We start from the raw sequence: 19,425 nt of genomic DNA on the forward strand, positions 1-19,425 counted from the left end.
CCTTCAAGGCTGAGTTCTGCACTGGAGACCCAATTCCTCTATCATTTTTTTTATGCTCTCAGGACAATTAGGACCACCGTCATATCAATTTACTTGGGACATATCACAGAATGCCAGGTTTTGGTTTGAAAGCAGCCTAAGCGAGTAGACAGATGCCCATCTACCCACAGTCACTAGGCATATAATATCCTGCAAAGGGAAAAGTATGTGGTCATGTCACTGGTGTTTAGAAGCCAGGGGTAGAGAGATCAGGCTGCTCAATAAGCTGCAAACGTAGGAAGGAGGTGAGGAAGAAGGAAGCATTTATGCCCTGAGGGGCAACTCAAATGAATCCAGTTCTGCATTGCTGTGTGCAAAAACTGAAGTGGATGGAGGAGGGGAAGTGCGCCAGCTCCAGTGGTTGCCGACAACAGAAAAGCATGTGCATCAAGGCTGCCAGCAAGCATCCACAGACAATGCATTGGGGGGAGGGGGCAGCAGCACACTCAGAGAGGTCAAGGAAGATTCTTAAGAGCAACAGAGACTGAAAGGAGAAACAGAGCTTAATCCTGTTGATCCAGCCAGAATCATATTGCTATTCAACTTCCTCTCATTCCTCACTGATCTCTAGTGAAAACAATGGCACTGCACGCACACACACACACACCCTCCCTACAAAGCTTATACAACCACTATCTTGCCCTGCTGTCACCCACTCTCAAACTAGTCTTTCATGTCACATTTTTCCTTGTGGCCACCTAATGGCACCCAGTGTTTATCATTTTGGGCTTCTACACACAAGCTTACTTATTCCCTAAGGTAGAGAGTGCTTCTGTTGTAACCTATGGTTAAAACATTAAAGACTGACCGACTGAAAGTGAGTGCCAGTGCTATTCCGTGGCCTGTATTCTGATTCCTGAAATGCATAGTTACGGTATATTTGCTAGTGATGTGTTTTAGGTTTCTTTTGACCTTGCTTAAGCTCTTATTTGGGGGGCGGGTGACAGGGAGAATTATAATATTTTTAGGCCACTTTTAAGGACAAAAACCCTCTCAAGGCACAATGCAACCATGATAAGAATGCTTCAGAAAAGCCAGTCTAGTTAAAAAATAATGAATATTCAGCCAACCCAAAGCTAAACAGACTCCCTTGGAAGGTGGTAGACTTTCCTTCACTGAAGGTTTTTAAGCAGAAGCTGGATGGTCATATGTCATGGATGCTTCAGCTGAGATTCCTGGATTGCAGGGGTTGGACTAGATGATCTTCAGGGTGCCTTCTAACTCTACACTTGTATGATTCTATGAAATCATAAAATACAGTCTAAGATCACCAGCTACAGCATGAAGCAAAACACAGTCTTAAGCAAAGGCCAGAGAGAACAGATTGCCTTTTAGTGCTCTCCTAATTGCTTATAGGGTTGATGATTTATGAACCATGACAAGGAAATATTCCAGAAGTGCAGAGCCACCACAAAAAGATCCTCTCTCATGTAGTGGTTGCTACAGGCAACATGGCACCTATGAAGGCTTCCAGTGGTGCCACTGGGCAGGTGCCCTAGACTATGTGAGCAAAATGTGTAGATACCTCCTAAGTGATTTCAATGAAATGAGAGTGATATGACTACCTTGTAGTCTACTACATCTGTGTATGTGTGATCTCCATAATCAGGACCAGCAAGACATTGCTGGTTCCTCATGGTAAGCATAAGGTTGTTGGGGGTATTTGTCTTTCTGTATGTACCACTTTGGTGAAGCTAGTAGTGGCTGAACCACCTCAAGTCATGTAACTAGGACATAGATTCCTTGCCACATCTAAATTAGTCCTTGCTAGTGGTTTTTGAGTCATTCAGCAGATTGAGTTTAAATAAATGGTGGGTTGTAGCAGTAAGCATAATTCAGAATTTAATATTACTGCTAAAGAGGATTAACAAATTCCCTTTCTGGTCCATTTTGAATAGGTTGCAATCAACTTAGTGCTAAGGGAATTGTTCCATCAGCACAAGCATTTATGCTTGTCTGACAAACCATCTCCCCTCCCCCGCCCCGTTGTGGGGGTTCCTCTAACCCTTTGGAGTAGATCTGGGGATGGCACAGGGGTATATGATTGGGGGGGGGGGAGAAGGGAGAAATCCCATTGTGCTCGTTGCACTAGCTCCTGCTGGAGCAACAGTTTAATTGAATATGGCCCAGTGTCACAACACACTTGAATACAAGTGAAATAATTACTTTACTATACACCTGACCTTATAATTCTAATTTGGCAACCACTAAGAAAATGCAAGAGACTATAAAGGTGATTATCCAATGTTAGCCATACTCATTTGAGTAAACCCACTGATATCAATGGGCTTGTCCACTGATGTCAATGGGTCTATTAAGAGTATGGCTAAATTGGATCACCATTCTAAGATCTAAACTCATGCACACACAGCCAATGCTCATCCAACTCTCTCATAAGAACTGCATAGAATGAGACATTACAGCAGGGATGGGAAAACCTCTTCAGCCCAAAGGCCATATCTCTCATGGGCAACCTTCTAGGGGTTGCATGCCAGTAGTAAATAGGGTCAGAGGCAAAAGAGAACAAAGCAACAGCTGTGACTTGGTATAACAGACCACATTCCAGCTAAGCAAAAGTCAGGTTTTTACACATCCATACCTATTTCTCCATTCCCCATCCAGGTAAGAGACATTATCAATCACAGTTCAAGGACACATTTCAGCCCCAAAAAAGCACTTGAGGAAGGAGTGGCGTACAGCTGATGAGAGGTGTGGCCTGGGGAAGGGGCCTGGCCTGGGCAGCATCTTGAGGGCCAGAAAGAGACCTGGAGGGTCTCATTTGGCCTCCGAGTTTAAGGTCCCGACTCCTGCTCTACTTCAACCCTGAGGAGTTTGTTCTATTGCACCTTTATTCTTATGAAAAATGTATTTTTGAAATCTAACCCAAGTCTATTCTATTACCACTTAAGGCCAATGTTTCTCTTTTTTCCAGCAGCACTGGTAAATAGTGGTTTACTCTGCCATCCTTTTATATATTTGAACACTGGTATCATGTTCCCTATAATTTTCTTTTATCTAAATTGAGCATGTTATACATTTCCAAGCCTATAATATCTGTTGTCATGAATAGTTCTGCCACCTGAAGAACCACAGCACTCATTTCCTTTAAACCCCCCCCCCAAAAAAACCCTAGCTTTATTGATGAGCCTGTGGGCAAGGCCTCTAGCTCCCAGACATCAAGGATGTAATCTGTACTATGAACAAATACAGTCAGGGAAGGAGGGGTGTTGGGAGTAGGGAAGGAAAGAGAGGAGATGAAAGGAGATAGGAAGCAAACTATATTACAGGCCCTGTCTGCTGAGAGAAACTTCCCAATTATGTTTGCACCCAGAACCACACCAATGTAGTCACAACAGATTCTAGCTCTGCTAGTCATTAACAGATTTTGAAACAGACCAATAGTCCTGGACAACTCCCCTACTCGCTTAGATTCCATACTGTGCCCAGAGGGGTTACTGAATTAATGCACACCAGTGAACCTCTACAGAAAAAAGGGGAATTCCTCCATTCATTACTACCTTTCATATCACACAAGACAAAGAACTACAACCAACAGCCACAGCAAATGAATTAACAGAGAGGTGATTTAAGACCTGGATGAAGACACAATGCAAGACTCTAATGGGTAGGGGCCCAAAGCTGAGCTGTCTGGCCACTCCATGAACTCTCTTGAAGCTTACGAGATCCTCCCCTAGTTGAAATTAGAACAGAACCAACAGATGCTCTTGTAGATTGGCTGTGGCTACAGAATGTTTGTTTTGAAGCTTGGTAGAATTCTGTCTCACAAGAATCAACCACGTGATTATTTAAAAGTTAATAATACTAGTTTTAGCTGAATTTCAGTTCTGGTAATTCTGTTCTTATTGGTTGGTTTTAGCTTGATTTCAGCACTAGGTAATTCTGTTTTTATTGGCTGATACGTAGTAACTAAAAAAGTCCACAAAAGGTGGATGCTTGCTTGCCAATGGTTGCGCCAATTCAAGAGTTCCTCAATCTCCTCCCTTGCCCCCCATCTTCAAGAAGACCTGCGGAATTTATGTACTGTCCATGGATATGAAACTCTAAACAAGCGCACTCTATAACCTCTTTGTTGGAATCAGAGTGTGGTTGAGAAAGCTGATTGAACGTTCTGTCAATACAGGTTCTCCCCTTGATTGCTGCATGTGGAAACAGTCAGCTTACAGGGGAGGCTGCACAACTGTAACCACAACTGACCCACAATTTGGAACCAACACTTACCTCTGAGCATCAGGCTGGGAAATGGCATTGACAATGGCCTCCACAGCTGTATCAAAGAGTTCTGGATCGCGCAAAGAGGTGAAGGCTGCCTGGATCAAGTTCTCACACTCCATCAGGGGAATCTCTAACTGCACCCAGCTCGAGAAACACTTCAACACCTTCTGCTTAATGAAGCTGGGAGAGTCTTGTTGCTGTAGTAATTGCTCTAGCAGGGGGAAGACAGAACTGCACTCCTGTGCCAAGACGCTACGCACCTGCCCCTTACGGTACTGAGGCAGGCGGCTGGTTTGGAACTCCTCAGGCAGAACAGTCAGCAGCTCTAAGAGTGCCAGGCAGCGTGCTCGCCCATCAACATTAGAGTCCTCTGCCTGAAACATGCGCACCATGTCAGCAACAGCACATGGCCAGGCCTCTGGCATCATGTTTAGTGCTAACGAAGCCAGTGCCACACAAAGCCGGGTCAGCACAATCTTGGAACCACTAGCAAAACGGGTTATTTGGCTGAAGAGCTGTGACTTGAGGCTTTCATACTGGTCAGCTGGGATGTCATTCCAGTAGCGTGAAATCTTGATGTGGAGGGCGCTGGCCCCAAAGTACTGGATCTCAGGCACCTTGTCCATATCGAGAAGTAGCCAACTGAAGTGCCAGGCTTGTGGTGAGACTTGAGCTTGCATCAACCATTTCTGAGCCAGATTCTTATTTTCAATGTTGGGGTCATAATACAACTGGTGGAGTGCCTAGAAGGTAGAAAATAGAAACTTAGCCACTATTTTATATATGCTTATAAGACAGTAAAAAGCCAAATCCAGATCCCTTACTGTTGGGTACCTGGTTCATGAAATGTTAACTCTCTCCATATTACAAAAAAGAGTAACACCCCTGCTCGCTGGTTCTTTAGATCAGAAGAGAGCAGATATGGTTGAGTGGGGACGATACTACAGATAACCATGCAATCAAGTACAACACAGCAGTTGGGGACTGGTAAAAGTCTCAATTGCCCTCAACAGAAGAAATTCAGGATAAGAGTATTCTAAGTCAGTGAACAGAAAGTGTTAATTACTACAGTGGTACCTCTGGATGTGAACGGGATCCATTCCAGAGCCCTGTTCGCATCCAGAAGCGAATGCAATCCGCATCTGCGCATGTGGCGATTCGTCGCTTCTGTGCATGCACGTGATGTCATTTTGATCGTCTGCGCATGCACAAGCTGTGAAACCCAGAAGGAACGCGCTCCGTTACTTCCGGGTCGTCGCAGCGCGCAACCCGAAAATACTTATCCCGAAGCTACTTCAACCCAAGGTATGACTGTATTTCAAACCTTTAGTGCTGTAATAATATCCTTCCACAATGAAGAGCTAACTAGATGTGAAAGCAGCAGCCTCATGTTTTAGAACTAGGAATGGTAGAGAACAAATATAAGGGAGCAGCAATTTAATGAGGAAAGCAGGGAAATGGAACAAGTTGCTGAACACTTCCTCAGCCCTAGCTGCTTATTTTTAAGTTGGGTTCCAAAACATGACGAGAGAAAAGTATTTGGGTGCAATTCTGAAACAGAAGATTCATAACCCCCTTTCTATTACCTGTTTCTATAATACATTACAATCACCTCCACCCCACCCCATGCTTAATATCTGTTCATCATGGTGCTGTCACATCTATGTGAACCCAGTTTTCAGTGCCACTTTGCTGAACACACAATGCAATATTCCCCACCAAGCAAACCCTTTTATTTCTGTATTTTACATATGGGAATAACAGTCTGGTCCATCTTGGTAGTGGCTGTTTCCTGGATATATTGAGTTATAGCTAAGGGCTACTCCACACTTGTCCAATGCCTAGAAAGCACAGGTCTGAAAGGTTTTCACCTTGTCCCATGCTTTCTAAGCATGTGTCCAGGCGGTTTTGCATTTGCCCTACCACTTTCTCTGGGAAAACCCACTCTTCACTGCTGAGTCGGAGCAAACGTCAATCTGCAGAAAACTCAACTGACATCTGCTCCAATGTAGTGGCAACGAGAGGGTTTCCCCAGAGGAAGCAGAGGGGCAAATGGAAGTGTGAACGAGCCCTGAAGTTCACTTTCTTTACACAGACAGTAAATTCTTCCCTACATAGCTAGTAAATTCTTTTCTGTCTCTCACTCAGAAAAGCTGTGCACCTGCCCATCAGAGCCGAGCTATAGCAGTCACTCAAAACAACTCCCTGTACCTTGTGGCAGACTGCCAGTAAGTTAAAAGTGAAGCCAAGGGTGGTTTGATTTCTCCACTACTTTTCTGCTGAAGAAACAGAAAAGTTTGAATGGGTGCAAAACCTATTTGCAACTCATGTCACAAACCTGTCTTTGTGCAAAAGGAACAACTCATTGGGCCCTCAAAGATACATTTTTGGAAGTGAGGCTATCTGAATTTTGGGTTCAGGTTACCAAAATTACTCAGCTACTATTGAATATCCTGAGTTTGCCAATGAAGCAAAATCTATGCTGCTGCCATTTGATAGTGCATATATTTGCGAGACAGGTTTTTCAGCAATAACTACTATGAAGACAGTATAAATACAGTATAAATACTATAAATACAGTAGCCAGCTATGTATCAATAACGATATGAGACTATGTTTGACAACCATCAATCCCCACATTGATCTACTCATTAGCGAAGTGCAAGCTCAGCCATCCCACTTATACTTGCCAAAATGGACTTTCTTGTGAATAAAATATTTAAAATATTCATAGTTCAAAATATCTAACACTGCTCGTGTAATAGCATGTTTTTAAAATATTTTTAATAGTTCATGAAGCAATATTCTGCTATCAAGTGATTGGTGGTTACATTCCCATAAAAAACTGAGTATCTCTGTAAGTATTACAAATATTTCAACAAGTTCCATATTGATAGGGGCATTAAGTAAATTTTTGCTTGGATGCCTCAAATAATGGTTATAAAATAGGCAAATGTGCAGTTAAAATGCATGAAATCGACAGCTGTTGAAGACCTAAAGTACGAAACTCATGTGACACTAATTCAGTGGATCACCATACCAAATAAATAGTGGATAGTCATACTAAAAAGATTGGGAACCATTTTTTTGAACAAAGCAAAACGTTGAAAAACAGAGACCACAAAACTGATTAGTTTTATCAAATGTAAAAACAAGAAGTCTCTAAACATAAATGCAAATATTTTAATGGGTAGGTGTAGCAAAGAAAAAAATACAATATGAAGTCATATAGCTCCAGATGTTTTAAGCAGTGTCTACAAAGAAAAGCATCAGGCTGCTGATCAACAAGTGCATTGTGCAGCCATGGTCTGACTTTGTGTCAGGTTCTCCACAAATTTTAGAGTAATCAATGATATTTCTCAAGATGTGGCACAGACTGCACTCGGTCCTTGTACAAATCTGTAGCAGACTACACACACACATAAAATTCCTATTAACTACTGAACTTTATAGTAGGTTCCCATGCAGCCAGAATCTATTGAAATATAAGGGTTTAAATTATTTATATTTTTGAGCAACGATTATCATTAGGTAACTGGAAGTTTCTTAGGAGCCTCCAACACCAAAACAGAAAGCAGAGTTTGACAGCTTTCATGAAGAAGAACAGTAAACCATGCCCATTTGTATTTGGATTGGTGCTATATAATTTGTCCTTTGTGGTCTGGAGTAAGATGCAAACTGACAGACAACCAAATTTGCAGATGGTGCCAAATTATTCAGGATGGTGAAATCTCAGCAAGACTGAAGAGCTCCAGGATGCTGTCCCTAGCTGGATGAATTGGCAACAAAATGGCAGCTGAAATCCAACATTAATAAGTACATGAATAAACATTACACCACTCGGGCTTTAAGTTTGCTCACACACTTACTGTATGTAGTCAGCACATAACTAACACAGTCACAGAAACACGCAGGAGCTCAATTGCTGCATAAACTAAACCATATTACAATCTCCCTACGCAAGTGTCTCAAGACTTGACCTGCTGAGACTTCAAAACCTCCAGATCAGGGGTAGGCAAACTAAGGCCCGGGGGCCAGACGCGACCCAATCGCCTTCTCAATCCAGCCCACAGACAGTCCAGGAATCAGCATGTTTTTACATGAGTAGAATGTGTCCTTTTATTTAAAATGCATCTCTGGGTTATTTGTAGGGCATAAGAATTTGTTCATTTCTCCCCCCAAAAATATAGTCCGGCACACCACATGGTCTGAGGGACAGTGGAATGGCCCATGGCTGAAAAAGGTTGCTGACCCCTGCTCCAGATAATGCATCTTAAAGTAACAGCATGCATATGCCCCTTCCTCTAGACAACGGAGGCAAGGGCATTGTAGGGATCTTTCAAACGAGCACTTTAAAAGTGGCAATAACGGTTTCTCAAGCCTCAGACCAGCTTTATGGGTTCAGCACCATAAGGAGTTGGCATACAGCGTCCAATCCAGCGACTAAAGAAATGGATGCAGAATGGAGTGTCGTAAGAAAGCCTGAAATACTGTGCTATTCTTGGGCCAATAGAAATGGCAAGGTTTGTAACATTATATCTTGTAAGCAGCCCAGCATGCACGGCACTTTCAGTGCAACAGAGTGAGGTCTCGCCAGCAAAGGATCACTGCTGGGAAAGAACTCGCCTAATGAACAACACAGCACATGGTATACTAATGTAGTTCAACTGATGAGACAACACTATTGACACCCTAAGCCTTAACCAGAGACCCAAAACAGGATTCACTTCTTTTCTCTGACCTCTCAAGCAGATTGGCACTGGGTTTGCTTTATTAAAGGAGCATGAATGAAAATGTGACATATCAGGTTTTGATGCTTAAGTAGCAGCAGCAGCTGCCACAAGCTCAGAGTCCCTGGTGCAGTGCTTCCTCCTTCCAGGCCTCCTCTGAGCTTTTGAAGAGTAAGAAAATAGCAGTTTGTCTCCTTGACAGCACTATGTAAATAACAGCAAGCTGAATTCTCAAAGTCCCAGAGACTAAGTGAGAAGAGGAGTTCCAGCAGATATCAACAATTAAAGATAGCATGAGTACATGAGGCCACTCCAGGTTAGTGAACACACAAAACCCATCCCGTGTTCCTATACAATCTCTCTCCCTGGAATTGCAGGAGATGCAGTTGTTTGAGACATACAGTACTTCTCAATGTGAATGGAGACCAACATGATGACACTGTGCACACTCAGGATATGGCCTCATAATCCAATGACCTACCCCAATGGGCCAAAGAGGGACTGTATGGCTGCTGACTCTGCAGTGACTACCACTCCTCACCTCCTGGAAGGCATTCTGGGTTGCTTTCCTTTCAGTCCTGTCCAAAGCACCCAATATCTTGATCTCCTGAACAGCACAGCCAATTGCCACCAAGCAACAGGAACCATAGCAACCAGAGCATCATCTGTTCATTCAAGCAAAGACCTAGCCCTCTCCACTATGGCGTAGAGGGCACAGGCAATCTACATAGAAGGCGGAAAGGTTGCTGAGCATTGCCCTGGTTCTGCAGTACTGAGCGCAGTCAGCTGCAACCACAGTCTCAGTTCTGCCACAATACAGGCGTGAACATAACAGGCACTTTCCTCCCACCCACTTGAGCCAAATATTGATGGGCCCATATTATAGAGTTCTGTGCCAACCAAGCCGCCAGACATGTTTGCCAGCAGCCAATGACATCCTTCAACACGTCGAAAACATTGCTGGCATTACCACTGCCTTCAACCTCCACAGTATGCAACATACTGTCACCCCAAAGACAGTAAAGTACATAAGAGAGGAAGATGGGCCAGCCTTCAGCACCAACAGACCAACAGCTTAAGAAGACTAGATGGTAGTGATGGTGTTATTTAGAATGTTTGTACCCAGTCTTCACAGAAAAGGCTTGCAGAACAGCGTACATACAGTACAATCAACTAAAACAAGACAGAAAACAAGTTTATTAAAAAAAAGCTAATTCAGTAACAAAAGAGCAGCTTCTAGCAATAGCTCTTGCTACAGTGAGTATGCCACTACTACTGACTAGAACTAGGGAAGGGGCATGAGTTCTAGGGCTCAGGCTGCAACGTGGTTGAAGCTTGACATTTAGGAGTGACAGAAGAAGAGTGATGACCCAGGGCTGATCTTCAGAACAGAAGAGTGTTCAAAGAATGCAGATTCTGGGAGAAAGAAAGCCTACAGTTAGAGCAGCAGCTGAAATTCCAGACAAAGGAACACATAAGGATTCACATTCTTCACCTCTAGTACATTAGAGTCTGCTTCTTTACAAGAGGAAAGTACTGCAGACACTTGGTGTGGGTGTACACACACACACACAAAATTTACAAGAAGAAGGTGATCATATGCCCAGTTAATGCTAACCCTACAAAAGAATCAAGACTACAAAAGTCACAGAAATATGCAGTCCATGTCAGAGATTGCTTCTTGCTAGCAAATTGCTTTAAAAAATAAACTCTCAAACTGAAACATCACAAACTGCCTCTTTCACTTACTTTCTAAAATGGGCTTTAGACAAGGGCTAGCATGATTGGCCATCTGTCGTCATGAAGGAAACACCTATTACTTGCTGTTAACTAGGAGGTATACAAGAACATCAGAATATATGGTTGACTCTTTGCTTGGCACAAGAGACCAGCATTGATCACAGTTGCAACCATGAAACCAGGCGACACAATACCGCAGGCTACACAATATCCTTTGTAAGCAAATTCAAACATACCCTTAAAAAACAGAAGCCCCATTGTCTATGAGCAATGACATCTTGTACCGCAGGAACAAAAAACTTCTTTCTAACAAGCACAGCACCAATACCTTCTGCAACACAATTCATAATGAACAGTGTAAAGCAAACCTAAGAATCCACAATATGCACAGGTAGTGGTTTGCTCTGTTCCAAATACTCCAGCATCCTATCCCTGGAAATCAAGCAGAGGAATGTCCTTGGGGAAGTCACTTTTAGCTGATGCCAGCACAGGGTTGTGCCAGGCAACCGAAAACTGTTAGAGCTAAAGATGGTGCGTTCTTGGACCTGTTGCTTTGCTGCTCTCAACAGCAGCACTTCTAGCTCTGTGCAAGTGGAGAGGCCATGTGCTGGTACTATGATTCATAAGACCAGGCATAAGACAAAATAACCCAGTTATCAGCAGAAGTATAGTGTCCAGATCAAGGGAAGCAATATTACCACTTTATTCTGCCTTGGTAAGACCACATCTAAAGTATTGTGTCCAGTTCTGGGCACAATTTAAGAAAGATAATGGCAAGCTGGAACACGTGCATAGGAAGGCAACCAAATGATCAAAGGTCTAGAAACCCAGCCTTATGAGGAATGGTTGAAGGAGCTGGGTATGTAAAGATGAGAAAGACAACCATCTTTAAATATCTAAAGGGCTGTCACATGGAAGATGCAGCAAGCTTGTTTTCTCCTGCTTTGGAGGCTAGGACCCAAACCAATGGATTCAAGTCACAAGAAATGAGATTCCAATTAAACATTAGGAAGAACTTTTTGGCAGTAAGAGCTGCTTGACAACTGGAACAGACTCCATCGGAAGGTGGTGGATTCTCCTTCACTGGAAGTTTTCATGCAGAAGTTGTATAGCCATCTGTCATTAATGCTTTAGTTGAGATTTCTGCATTACAGGGTGTTAGACTAGCGATGACCCTAAGGGTCCCATCCAACTCTACAATTCTATGATTCTAACTAGACAAGGCCAGCCAGTGAAACTTGAGCTAAGGCTTGCACTCGCGGCCATTATCATTCTGCAGACTTCCATTTGAAATGAAATGCTACTATACCCTGAAAGTCCAATGAAATCCTCAACAGTACTATGGAAATTTACTGGAAAAGGTCAGGAAAGCTACTCCCAGTTGCATACAAGGAAGGGGATCTTCAGACTACTTTGACAACAGTAAATCAGCAACAGCATTTTTAAAGAGTCAAAGAGACAGATTCACCTGTATTTCTATTCCCCAATATCTTGGTCTGAAGGCAGCTGTCTCAGCTGTCACATCACACAGGCCGGCGGCTTACCACCTCAAATTAGAAGTGATGGAAACCAAAACCTTTTTATCCAGGGAGAGAGCCTAGATGATACAGCCCTCACCTCAAATACACACACATGCCGACAAGAAAAGGGGAATAGCAGGGGACGTGGGAGGATTTGATTTATTAATTTCATTTATATATCACCTTTTCCTTCGAGGAGCTCAGTGTGGTCTACATGGCTCTCCCCTCCCCAGTTTATCCCCACATCAACCCTGTGAGGTACTTTGGCTGAGAAATCCAAGGTCACCCAGTGAGCTTCATGGCTGACTAGAGATTCGAATTCTGGTCTCCCAAGTCATAGCCCAACACTTTAACCATTAAAACACACTGGATTGAGAACAAACACAATCACACAAATGCAGAAAGGTTATGCATTTATGTTGAACCCATAAAGTTAACAGGAACTGCTGCCTAAAGTACCATCAAGATGGCTAAAGGAAGAGTGGAGTGCATTTCATTGGAGTTACTTGCATCCTGTCTGTACTCCTGTGTGAAAAACTAGCTTGTCTAGGCTAAGAAACAGAAAAGCCACCTGGTTTGCTCTCTGGCTAAGAGTAAGAAAGATCTTTCCAAAAAAACCCACACACACAAAAAAACCCCCAATGTTTTGAACACTGTACCATAAATATATAATGCCTTGTTCCTTAAGGTTAAAATCTAAGCTGCACTTTAATTGGTATAACTATTTTAACTTCCTTTTTCTTTGTGTTGCTTTTCCCAAGCTTCCCCTGCTCACTGAAGTTTTGAACTGGATAATTCAAACATTCAGAACCAATTAAGCTTCTTCATTCATAAACTAATGTGTGAGGTTGGGTAGCTCTGCACTGAATATGAAAGAAGTACCTAGTATTAGTTCAACCCCTGCCTGTGACAGCCAGATGTCATTAACTACTTTGGTCTAAATGTCTGCTACAGTGATAACTACAAACCAAATCTATGAGCTCCTGAAAAAGCTGGTTAGCCTACTCAGTCACTTCTGGAACTGGAGCATGAGCATATTGGTTTGGCTAGATGCTGACTCCCTGGATCTGTGGCACCTGCCATGAAGAGGCAGCCTCAAGACCAGAGAGGATTGTTATTACAAAAAAAACCCCACGTGTTTAAGAAAGCAGTCTGAATCTACCCTGGCAAAGTACCACTTTCTGTCACTTGCAGCAAAAAAAAAAAGAGCCTTGGGCTGATGAGGCAAATGCATGGTAGATTTGACCCTACTAAAAAACCTGTATCTTGACCCCAATAGTCAATGCTTCCTGCAGCATAAACTGGCACTAAATACAGACTATTATGGCACAATCGCCTGCTTACACCCTTCCTCCTCTGTCAGCCAACCAATCTCCACTGTTATAGCATAACAGTTGTATCTTACGGGAAAGCTTGATGCAAGCAGTGCTAGGCAGCGAAGCAAAGAAGGTTTGAGACAGACGGGGGGGAGGCGAAGCATCTTTGAGAGCTTGCTACAGCCCTTCCCAGCCAGTGTGGGAGCCATTCTGGCACACCCCTGATGGCTCCAACTTCTACCCCAGCACTTGCTGAGCTAATCACCACCTGGGGTGTACTGACCTTTCTTGATGTCAACATTTGCTCTATTGTCAGCTCGCACAAAGAAGCTGCCTGTGCGTTCCTTCCAGAGGGAATTATAAAGCAGCATTACCCAGTAACAGATTAGGCCACAAAAGCTAGTGCTGCTATATAACTTTGCAGAAAGCACAAACCCTTATTCCATATGCACTGTGAAAGTGGGAGGTTTTTAACATCATGGCCTAAAGCCTTGGACTAGGAGTCTGCCATTCCTGGATATGGATCTAATAAACAAAGAAAGGGAAGCAAGTCAGGTTCCATATCCAGCTAAAGATATACCTTGGTGAGTTGTCACTATCTGGGCTTTGCTAGGAAGAGGGCTAAATGTCATAATCCCTACTAGTGAGCTGCCTGGAACCTGTGTGACAATTTAACACGAGCAGAATGACAGAATTCAGGGTGCAATAGGGAGTGGCTGCTCCAGTGGGCAGCAAAGGCAGGTTAAAGCTGCCTGAATAGTGACAGGTCCACAACAGAGCACTCTACAAAGCCACAATGGAAGATGTGTGTTGTTTAACAGAAATAACAATTTCCATCCTGCAGAACTTTACTCATCAGAAAGGGAGAAAAATAAACTGTTCAGGACTAACCCTAAACTGCCTTTTAATTTCTTTCAGGCCAAAGTATCCCAGTTTCAACCAGGAAAAGAAAATTTCTGCAGTATGTATAACTTATTCAAAGTGAGTGCACTTTTTCTGCTTTTCCTAGACATGGAGCTATGCAGGCCACAGAGCTCCAGTTCCGTGGCCCCTAGGAAACTTACAAGGTATCCTTGGCTTTCAATATTTCATCAGATATTGTTCACACATTTTCAAGCCCACCTTCAAAAACTTGGAGGCTAGAAATGTTCCTTTTCATTTAAAGATAAATTATATTCATCATAATCAATTATAATGAATTATACATATGCCCAATGTGGGAAACGGGAGCAGATTGGAGTTCTACTTACACTTGAGTGAAATCTCCAAAAACACATAGCTATAGATATTTCTAAGTATCATTCCTTAACAACCTCTCAAAAACAGCTCCAAGCTCATGCTTTTCTATCTTGTAAGTGTAGAATTTTATTCTTACAAACAGGCAGCAACAGTTAAGAAACCAATCACTTGGCAAAGTGAAATCTTCACTATTATCATAACACAGACTGCCCCACAACTTAAGATGGAGCCTCAAGAAATATGGTGCCCTTTCAGTAACTAGTACCACAGCATCCATTCTTCTTGCTTCTCCTTGTGCTGTCCATTATACAGCACATCACAGTCTGTGCTGTCCATTATACAGCACATCACAGTCCAGAGATAGGGATAGTTTACCTGGATACAGATAAAGAGCTGTTTTGCTGCAATATACCGTAGTGACTATGAGTGTGAGCTTTGACTGGGAAGTCCCTCTTCAATCCACACATAAACTCACTAGATAGTCTTGAATAAGCTACTATTCATCAGCTTCAACATTCAATCTGCAACATGGGGACAAAAATACTTGTCTACAGTATATGGTTGTTTCTGATCTTTCAAAAATACATTGTATAAATCTGAAGCACAATTGTATTTTAATTAGCAGCCTGCCTTCCACAAGGCCACCACAAAGAATTTTGAGAAATAGTTGCAAAAGCATTACAGTGAAGGAATGTGGAACAATTACATAGGTAAGATCCTCTTTAGCCTTGAACCAAGTGGTGGCACTCACTCTAGTCTAGCATATTTGCCAGTGAAGTTGTGGTATGCCTATAGCAGAGGTGGGCCACCTGCTAACCAATTTTTAAAAACCCTCAGCAAGCCATCTATGGCAAGAGTGATCTCCCCCTGCCCCCAGCCTGCTGGTCAGGGAGGAGGAGGAGAAGGAGGAGAGAGGGAGAGAAAGAGAGAGAGAGAAGTAAGGAGTGGCAGAAAAGAGAAAGGAAAGCTGGTGGCAGCCCCACCCATGATCAGCATGCAGTCCCCGGCAAACGACTGCTAAGGAAATGAGGCCCTCAATATAAAAGGTTACTCTCATTACAAAATTCATGTAAATATAGGAAGCTGCCTTATACTAGGACAGACTATTCTAAGTGGAAGGAGCTCTCCAGGGTCTGAGACAGAGGTCTTTCCCATCACCTGCCATCAGAACCTTTTACATGGAGATGCCAGGAGTCATAGCCAGTATTACAATACCATTTAAATAACTCCTGTGAATTAGGGAACATTTATACCAACATCTAAAAGAGAACAGAGGCAGGTGATTACACAACTGCCAAAAGAATAAAGCAGTCACCAGACAACAGTTCATCTTCCAGGTGTGTTTCTAAAGGCCACTTTGCTTTCTACAACTACAGGGTATCTCCTGAAGAGTGAAGCTAAAGGAGAAAGCCCAAAATGCCATGACTATGACATGCTAAGGATTCAATGAGTAACAGGATGCCCCCTGGGTATGCTGTCAGGGCAGAGCATCACTTCTGCAAATGCCCCCTCAAGCCAGCAGCAGTAGTGTCACCCCCCCTGCCAGGCTCATCATGATACGCTCTCAGAAGGAGGTAAGCAGAGGAAAGGTTCCCAGATCATAACGTAAGGACCAATATTACTGCCACTCCAAAGTGAGTGTGTGTGCGCGACTCAATGGGATTCAGAGGCTACAGTAGTGCAAACTAAACCGTGAAGCCAATGTCAGAGACCAATAACATGCCAAGGGCACTCTCAATCCCCTGAAGAAGATCAAGATGGGAGCAGCTATGCCCACCTAATAGGTGAAGTACAAAACTACTGGAACTCAAGACAGCATTGCCTGAGACAAATGTACACTGAAAGCCTGAGCACATTGAAAGCTCCTAATCCCGTGCACGGAAATTAACCGGGGTGTAGGATAAGGCACTTCCACCCAAGCCACCCCGCAACCACAACACAGGTACCCTAAAGCGGCCCCTCTTGCCCACCTCTCACCTTCTCCACGTTCTCCACGGTGAAGTCCAGGGTCTGCGGGAGGGCAGCGGCGGCAGCCTCCCCTCGGCGCTCCATGGCGCCGGCACGCCGACGGTCTGAGCCTCGCCCTGCACTGGGGCTCAGCTACAGGGGGGTAGGCGGCGGCGGCGACAGCGGCGGCAGCAGCATCTTGGGGTGGAAGGACGGGAGAAAGAAGAGAAGAGCAGCCCCCCAACCGAGAGAGAAAGGGCAATTCTCTCTGCCTGTGTCTCGCCCGAAGGAAAGGGGAGTGCTACGTGTGTTCAGCCTGTCAATGGGAGGGTTTTTTTTAAAAAAAGGGGTGGGGGCTGCCGGATTATTTCCCAATATTCTTCTCTGCAAGAGGGATACATGCCTAGCTGCCCCCCACAGGGCGATGTGGGGGGACGGGACTCTCAGCAGGGAAATAAGGGGAGAATCTCCCGCCTGTTCCCAACAAGATTCAGAGTGAATGGAAGCTACCTGCCTCCGCCCCGGTAAAGCGCACGGACTATCTGCGCCCCGCCTTGAGTGGGATTATTGGGAGGGAGGGAGCACAGAAAAGGCTTGATAAACTGACGCAAATTTCCTGGGGAAGCGGGGAATCTGTCCTTCTGCCCTTAATGGCGGAGGAGGTGCCTGCCTATCACCCGCCACAGACAGACAGACAGACAGACAGACAGAAGGGCGTCTGCCGGTCTCGTACTCGCCCGGCCCCTCCCGCTCAACGCCCCCCGAGGAGGGTCCCTCTATCTGCCTGAAGCGGCAACCGCTGCTGCCGCCACCGCCGCCGAGACGCCTCCCTGGCCACTCAGTCGGACTAATTGACTGGCAGTTGGGCCGGGCACCCAGTGGGGCACCCAGTGAGAGCGGAGGGAGGGAGGGCCTCACGCGCTGCCGGGTTGTCCACGCCAAAAGCCCTCTTGCCAGCTCGCTCGCTCGCTCGCTTCCAGTCAGGCGCCAAGAACAGCCGCTTCCCACTGAGGACCAAGCTTGTGGCGGAAGGATCATGGGAGTTGTAGTTCCCAGCTCCGGAAGCGAGAGATACATTGGCCGAGGGTGCTCATGGGAGTTGTAGTTCTTGCAGTGTGGCGAGTCTCTGCCTACTGCACCCCCTGGTGGCGAAAAAAATTTAGTGAATCTCAGCTAAGCAGTGGGATTCTGCGAGACTGGGGCGGACGAAGTTGGAAGTGGCTGGTCCAGGTACCTCGTAGCAGCAGCAGATTTGCAGCTGGTATAAAATAGAATGTTATGGAAACGCTTAGGTAACCCATAAATCACTCAAAGTAAGTTACACAAACACTCCCAATCCCGGTAGACAACCTTTCAAGTGGCATTGGTGGGTGGGGTCAGGTGTAAAAGAAGGCAGAGCATCGGATGTGACTCACCTCTGCGTAGTGGGCTACTTTTTATAGTTCAATGACATGTTCTGGTCAGATAAAAAAGCTGAAGGGGGCACAGAGCAGGGTCAGTGACAATGCTGGATTAAACCCTGTGGAGGCCCCATGGCAGTTGAAATATTGGGGGGGGGGGGCTCACAAATTATCTCCTAATATATTTTTTGTAATTTTCTTTAAAGACCAAGTCAATATTATTTTGATCCATTGTCGAGGGGCCCCTGAAAGGCCATAGGCCAGTCAGTGAAGGATGCGGCCTAAGAGGTCTCAGGGCCGGAAAGACAATTTGGAGAGCTACAATCAGCCCCCATCCCTGAGGTTCCTCAGCCCTGGTTAAACATTTAAACAACAAACAACCAAGCCCTAAGACCACACCAGTCCCAGCAACATAAAAAACAAAACTAGGTGTCTTTATGAACCTGGGCAGAAAGGGGGGGCAGCTACTTTACAGATGCACTCCTACACTCTTCGACAGAGTAAGTCACCAGGACTAACTTCTAAGTAAACACTGCACAACAGGCGCCAGTATAAACACTGCTTAAGCTACTTGTGTGGTAGGCACTAGTCCAGGATTTAGTAATGTGTGAAACGTGTTTGCATAACTAACTGCTGGAGTACATGCAGTTATGCGTGCCTAATTTGTTATTACCATCACTTGTGTTTAAAGATTCTTTATTATTTGTTTATCCAATCCTGATCGGTAGTTGGATTTGTTATTTTTAATGATTGGTGTAGACGGCAGGTTGTAAATATTTTAATTAATAAATAAAATAGCTTACCACTGATATTTACTACCTGCTAAGTTTGAAAACATCTCAGATTGTTCTGACCAGTGTTGGAGATGTGACTTGTACAATGTTTATCCAACAATAAATATGCATGCATCATGCACTAGGGGTATCATAAAAGACATTGTATTTTCTACCAAATGGAGGAGTAGCCATGTTGTCTCTAGTTTTAATGGGGTCTTACTTTTCAGAATTTTTGTTTTCAGTGTGGAAAAGTCACTCCAACAGAACTCCCTTTTTCCTTTCAGGAATGTGTTGATAGATGCTAGCTTAACCTTGGCTCAAATTGGAGAAGGTCAGCAGCACAATCTATCCTTTACCACCTGTGCTGTTGTTAGAAATGAATAAAATAACATATTCTAAGCATTCCAGAGGTTTCTAGAGCTTATTTTTATACTATCTGGTAACCATTTACCAGCACTGTATGTCAGTGGATCCAGTTTTGAATA

General features: G+C 44.1%; 1 protein-coding gene across 3 annotated transcripts in view; it reads right to left on the bottom strand.

Moving 5' to 3' along the window:
* Window positions 1–17,765, bottom strand: part of IPO13 (importin 13) — a 41,926-nt gene extending 24,161 nt beyond the window's left edge. The window contains exons 1-2 of one of the 3 annotated variants that reach the window (XM_028733747.2): window positions 16,795–17,765; window positions 4,279–5,015 (exon numbers count right to left, since the gene is read on the bottom strand). In XM_028733747.2, coding sequence (XP_028589580.1) covers window positions 4,279–5,015; window positions 16,795–16,869 — 812 coding nt within the window. In that variant the 5' untranslated portion in view covers window positions 16,870–17,765. Of the gene's footprint in view, window positions 1–4,278; window positions 5,016–16,787 lie in introns of all 3 variants that reach the window. The other 2 variants (XM_028733749.2, XM_028733748.2) reach the window with 2 other exon arrangements.
* Window positions 17,766–19,425: the final 1,660 nt, after the last annotated feature.

Source organism: Podarcis muralis, chromosome 5 (genome assembly GCF_964188315.1).
Source record: "Podarcis muralis chromosome 5, rPodMur119.hap1.1, whole genome shotgun sequence".
Lineage (NCBI taxonomy): Eukaryota > Metazoa > Chordata > Lepidosauria > Squamata > Lacertidae > Podarcis > Podarcis muralis.